At 38.5% G+C, this 6,778-nt stretch overlaps 1 protein-coding gene across 1 annotated transcript; it reads left to right on the forward strand.

The window, feature by feature from the left end:
* The first annotated feature begins 287 nt into the window (after positions 1–287).
* On the forward strand, positions 288–5,063 carry ASCL3 (achaete-scute family bHLH transcription factor 3). The gene has a single exon (XM_072619504.1). It carries the CDS (start codon positions 2,115–2,117, stop codon positions 2,655–2,657), a length of 543 nt encoding a protein of 180 aa, XP_072475605.1. The 5' UTR covers positions 288–2,114; the 3' UTR covers positions 2,658–5,063.
* Positions 5,064–6,778: the final 1,715 nt, after the last annotated feature.

Raw genomic sequence — 6,778 nt, forward strand, 5'->3', positions numbered from 1 at the left:
GGGGGAGTGGGCTTCCTGTTGGAGGTGCCATTAGAGCTCAGCCTAGAAAATAACTAGGGCTTCTTGAAGGGGAGGGAGTACATTCCAGGAATAGGGGGCAGCCCATGTAAAGGCTGAACGCAAGCTTCTCCTAGCTCTTCTGTTCAGATGCTGGACTGTCAGGAACTGGAGAACTGACTGGAAGCTGTGATCCTTTTCTCCAGCAGGTTTGTTTTATAGATTCACAAGGAAGTATCTATGTTATCTTTCATTCCTATTTTTCTAACAAAGTATGTAACTTTGCTAACTAATGATTTTTAAAAAAAATAATTTGTCATGTACCCAACTTTAAACAGAAAGCCTTATTAACTGTACAAGTATAAAGCTATTCTCATTTTAAAATGAAGTTTTTATGTATAACACATCCATAATAACTTCTTAGTTATTCCTTTTGAGTCATTTTCATTCTCCTTCTGTCCAATCATATTCATACTTATTTCTCTAGTTTTCTTTTTAAGAAGCAGCGTAGTGTAGTCAATAGAGAACTGGCCTCAGAGTCAAGAAGTCCTAGGTTCAAGTTCCTGTCTTTGGCACACACTGAATGTGTGACTGAGCAAGTCACTCAACATCCAGTTCCTGATTCTACTGCAGAAAAAGGGCTCCTCTGTGTCTGTAGAGAAGTCTTCATTTCGTGTTTCCTACACAAATTAAAATCGCAGAACTGGTAAAAAAAAAAAATACACCTTTCTCATTTCTTATAATTCAGGTAAGTCTAGTTTTGGCTCTGCTTTCTTTGCTTTATATTACCTCACCTAAGCTTTTCCAAATGTCTTTTATTCCTCATATTTATCATTTTAATAGCCCTGTATGTCACTGCACCAATATTAAATAGTTTATTTGATATTTAATGAGCTTTTACAGCAAATGTACTCATGGTAGACTTTTCTGATGCCTTATTTGGACATAGAGAAAATAAAAACATTTTCCCATGGAAAGCTCTTGGCAGAGAAGTGGTCATGGTGCAGCATCTGTTGAGTTGTACAAAACAGTTTGGGTCGGGAAGATGAAGCTGGATAGCAGTATATGTGAAAAAAGAGCTAGGTTTTTTAGAATAATATAGAACATGAATAGCTGGGTATAGTGTATAGAGCATCAACTTTCAATTCCAGTTTGGCCTTTGACATATGTGTGCTGTGTGAACACAAATGAGTCTCCTGCCATTTTGGTGCCTTTAGCAACTCTCTAAGAATTTAAATTACAGATGGAAAATAACATGGATGTTATTTTTATATGGTCTTGACACAGGTCTGTGTCAAGACCAAATGAATAAAGAGTGGTTTCCAACCTTTGGACAAAGTTAGACTTGATGTAAGGACAAATTTCCTTGTAATTGAAATGATGAGTGGAATAGGCTGCTTCAGGAGGTGGTAGGTTCTAGAGGCTCCTGATGTAGGGAATGGATGTAGAGAACATATTCAGTTCATGTTGAACCAGAAAGGCCTTTAAAGCTTCATCCAACTCTGAAATTTTGCATACTGGCAGAGAGTCATGGCAATATACAGTAATCTGATGATAACAGAGTCATTCAGAAAGAAGTAACATGCCAAACCACTTCTATAAGACAGGACACTTGTGCCTTTGTTATTAATGAGGAGAGAATTAAACATAGGTATACTTCAGTTTATCCAACAGCTTGTGTGTCAGGTTATATGTAAGTAGCATTTTTGTAAATCAATATTTATAAAAATCCTATGGTAATTTTTTGTAAACTAAATATCTGTCTCCTAATTTCTCAGTTTGATTTCTAATTTTTCACTTACCAGAATTACATCAATCACACTATGCTTATAGATTCTACAGAGTTTTTAACTGCTTCTTTGTTTTTCTGACAGATGTCCTACACCATCTAGTTTTCAATGAAGCAATACTGAGCAGCCCACATAACAGAAATGCCTTAAGAAGACAAATCTTTTGGGTGACCTCAGAAGCACCATAGTGCAGTGGAAAGAACCCAGGACTACTCAGAAGACCTCTAACTGTTAAGTGGGTTATGGTTATCATCATATGCTATTTATGTTGGCATTTTGTTGGATGAATTAATACATTTGTTTGTACTTCCAGGTTACAAAGAGAATATGGATAACAAAAATTACTGTAATCTGACAGACAGATTGCCGCCTTTTAGTGACTCTCCCCATATGCAGCTGACTCGGTCCTTCTATCTGGACCCTGTTGTCACTTTCCACCTCTATCCAGAAGCCCCCACCCCATCCCCCTATTCTGAAGACCTGCCAGTGCTCCCATTTACAACTGACCAGTTGATTGTGGAAAACTTTGGAGATCCTTGTTCCTTCCCTTTTCAAATGCCATATCCCTCTTACGGAAGATGTGAATACTCCTATGGTCCGGCGTTCATCAGAAAAAGAAATGAAAGGGAAAGGCAGAGAGTCAAGTGTGTCAACGAAGGCTATGCCCAGCTTCGTCATCACCTTCCTGAGGAATACTTGGAGAAGCGACTTAGTAAAGTTGAAACTCTCCGAGCTGCCATCAAGTACATTAATTACCTGCAGTCCCTTCTTTGCAGAGATGAAGTCGAAGGCAATAATAAGCCAGGGAAAGGTCAGGTTGTTGTGGCAACTACCAGTCACCAGATGGACCCCATTTTTAAAATTGTGTAAGTAGGGCCAAGGTCCAAAGAAGGAGCTCCCTAAGGGTACAGTGTTTACAGAATCATACCACGTCTCTTACCAAACTTTATAGTTTTGTTGTTAAAGTCCTATCACCAGAAGCAACCTTAGAGATGCAATCATTTCTCTGAATCCTACTCTATATAGGATACCTGGTAAGGGGTCTTCCAGCCTTTGCTTCTCTCAGTTCCTATGAGTGACAGTTGAGCTAGTGTTCATAACCTCTGAGCCAACCTGGCACTGGGTAGTGGTTAGCTCTGTACAGCATATTTGAAAATGTGTCTTGAATACTACCATGGGCCAATGAGTTGGAGCTTTGAATATTGGTTTGTGGAATTTTAGGAAGGCAGCAGTAGGTACTTGTGCCTTTCAGGCATCTGATTCCTCAACTTATATATGTCTCTGTCCACTTGTAGCTTCCCATGGGTTATTATTTCACAGATTTTTTTTTAAATGTGGAAGAAGGACATTTTAATTCATTTAATGAGGGCCTACTATGTGAGGACACAGTTTTGGGAAATGAAGGAGATACTAAGTTTGGATGAGATGTGGTTTTTCTAATCCCACCTGTCTTCCTGAAGCTTCCCCCAGGGGAGGAATATACATATCCATACTTATAATACAAATAATACAAGCTAAGTGCATTAGAGAGGTGAAAACAAAGTGCTATGTGATATTCCAAGGGTAGGAAAGGTTGTTACACACTAGGGAGAAGCTAAGAAGGACACTCAGAGAAGAAGACAGTTAATTTGGGCTTTAGAGCCTGGTCAGGAATTTGACAAATGAAATAGTACATTTCCCAATAATCTTGTGAGATCCAAGAGGGGAAATACCTCAAGAATATGGACCAATGACCACAATGGCCCAGGGCAAAGAGTAGCCCAGTTAGTCTGCAGCAGAAAGTTCATAGCAAGAAATAGTATGAGATGAAGCTGGGAAGGTAGGGTGGCCTCAGGTTCAGGTCACTTCAGCAAATGTGAACTTTCTGCCTTGCTAAGCACTGTGTTAGGTGCTGGGCATGCAAAGACAAAAATGGAAAACAATCCTTGTCCTCAAGGAGATTATTTTTTCACTGGGACTATAACATATTAAACAGAAAAATAAATATGAGGTAATTTGAGGAGGATCCCGAACAGCTAGGAAGATCAGGAAAGGTTTCATGTAGGAGGTGGTTCCTGAGGAAGCCAAGTGTAAGTGAGAGTCTTGAATGCCAAGTAAAGAAAAGAGTTTGGGCTTCTTTTATCCTATAGGCAATAGAGAACCTGCCACTGAAGATTCTGAGGATGGACATGATCACATGTATCCATAAGATTCTTCCACCAATGAGGAACAAAAAAAGAACTGTTAAAAAGCCATGGTCATAATTCAGGCAATTTGTAACAAGGACCTATACTAGGTGGAAGCAATGGGAATAAAGCAGAGGGGACAAATGGTGGAGACATTGCAGTGGTAGAATCTACAGGATGTTGTCCTCACCTTGTGTTTTCAGGAGTTTGATCAGTCAAATTGTCAGATATTTTAAGGATATTCTATACTAACCAACCAAAATGAACCTACTTTTGATTTTTTTTAGTGTCTGTTTCTTATATGTAGACAGCTTTATAAATCTGTAGTTCTTATCACTTATCACTATAAGAAATATGAACCTTATAAACCCCTATCCTAAAAGAACCCAAAAAACTAGCTGAGGGGGAAAAGGTGACTTGGTGGATAAAGTTAGAGTAATTTAGAAGATTCTACTGCATTAGAAATGATTGTAAACACAAGAGATCTAAAATCAACCTTCTCACAGTCTCCCATAACAGATTCCTTCTCCCTGCTTCTTTCTCAGTTTGTGATACCATTGATTCCATATTATTGCCCAGTTATTTCTCCCTCTGGGCCTTTTTTTTTTTGGCATTGTTTTATGTCAAAAGCTTTGCAATGTATTATATTCATGTTTTGATTATTTGGTGAAAAGAGTATTCTACTGGTGGGGGCTCATACCATGATTTACATAATTGATTACCCCCGCATAACCCACACTGAACATGGGACTCCTGAGCCATAGTTTTCATGGAAGACTTCAGAGGACATTTGTTAACATACACCTAAACCCACTGAACACAGACATTTTGTTCCACTTGATTTAGAACTAGGTTATCTTTGGTTATGTTTGCTAACTATTTCTTAAGTGGTAGTCTTGCTTTCTCAACTTCTTAAACTGAAAGCAGAGATTATGCCTTCTTTCTCATGGATTACTGAAGATGTTTTCACGGTACTGGACACATGACAAGCCTTCAACCGCTATAATGTAAGAAAATGTTTTCTCAGGACGTGATTTTTTTTCACATAGTAATAAGCAAAGTTATTCTTTCCCCCTTCCAACTGTACGATTGAATAAATTTTTTTAATTGATGCTTTTGTTTTTTTCTTTTTTGATAACCATCTAAAGCCTTCTTTGTTCAGTGACTGACCAACAAAGTCATCTTGTATGATAAGAGTATGCAACACTGACTAGTTGTAAACTCTATGGTGTGGGTCTTCCCCACAATTCATCTGCTCTCCCAATTTACACGTCATTTCCCTGCCCTTAAATCCTCTCTCATCAAACCTTCACTGCACCATACCTGTCCCCTCCTACATAGGTCCCAACTTTCTAACCCATAATAATAACAACACTAAATACAGGCTACATATCTATGGCTCTTTATGGTTTTGTAATTGAATTAAGACCCTTCTCTACAGCATTCCTTCAAGTGAACTAGAATGCGCAACCTCCTGAGCCAAGCCCACTTGGGGACAACTTTAAGGGTTAGAAAGATTTTCCTTTTATCAGGCCTAAATCTGTCTCTTATCTTCTACCCGTGGTTCTAGCTCTGCTCTCTCAAGATAGGCAGAATAGGTCTAATTCCTTTTCCATTTGACATGATTATTTTTTAAAATAGATTTTTTGATCATTTGTTTTTACATTACCTAAATTTCTCCTGTAGCCTTTCCTCTCTTTGAGAGTCATCCCTTGTAACAAAGAATTTTTTTTAAGTGGAAGAAAAATATTCTGCAAAATGGATCAATATATTTTTACAAATCTGACTATATGCATTGTATCACACCTATGGCTCTCCCACCTCTTCAAAGGAGTAAGAGGAATTGTCTTATTGAATTTCTTCCTTGAGACCAAACTTGTTTTTTGTAGCTTTGATTGTCTTGTAGTGGTTCTTTCCATTTACATTGTTGTCGTTATGTATTGTTTTTCTGGTTCTGCTTATTTTATTTGAGTATTTCCCTGCTTCTCTGTATTCACATTTGTCACTTCTTACAGCACAGTAACATTCCATTACATTCATGCATCACGGTGTTTTTAGCCACTCACCAACTGATGAGCACCTACTTTATTTCCAGTTCTTTACTACCATGAAAGGTTCTACTATAACTATTTGGTGTATATGGGCATTTTCATTTGACAGACTTTCAAATACTTAAAAAAAAATTGTGTTCTTCCTAAGTCTATTCTCCAGCCTTAACATCCCCAGGGCCTCTTCAAATGATTTTCAGATTATATGGTTTCTAGTTCCTTCACCGTCCTGGTGAACCTGGATGGTTCACCATCCTCTTCTTGACACAATCTGACTTACTGTCCTAGAACTCAGTGTAGTATTCCATCTGTAATCTGATTTGGGAAAGGTGGGGGAGAAAGAGGTTTATCTCTAGTGTGTTTAACCCAGTGGACACACCTATTTTCCTTATAGGAGTTCTGTCTCTTGTAGACCAACATACCATGACTCCTCTGGTTACTGTGTTTTTCAGCAACAGACAAGAACAGAACCCAGGCCATCCATAGTAACAGGAAGCCAACGCTTGGGCTTGGCTCAGAGTTTCGTCTCTAATGGGGTTAAGGGTCAGTTAGTAGTGGGGGATACAGGTGATAACTCTTGGAGAAGGATGTAAAATTAGTCTTTCCCTTTAAAACTATGGGGTAAATCATCTCTCTAGGTCCTCAAGTAAAGTAGAAGGGAGAGAGAAGCTTTGGGTGTATCTATGGGAGCTCAGCATTGAGTAGGAGAAAGAGCAATGATTTGGTGTCACAGGATCTGGGTTCAGATCCTGTATTTGCCACTTGATATCTGTATTGG

The sequence above is a fragment of the Notamacropus eugenii genome, chromosome 6, assembly GCF_028372415.1.
Source record: "Notamacropus eugenii isolate mMacEug1 chromosome 6, mMacEug1.pri_v2, whole genome shotgun sequence".
In the NCBI taxonomy this organism is placed as follows: domain Eukaryota; kingdom Metazoa; phylum Chordata; class Mammalia; order Diprotodontia; family Macropodidae; genus Notamacropus; species Notamacropus eugenii.

Excerpts from the sequence above, each read along its gene's own strand:
- ASCL3 (XM_072619504.1), top strand. The coding sequence starts at position 2,115 with ATGGATAACAAAAATTACTGTAATCTGACAGACAGATTGCCGCCTTTT.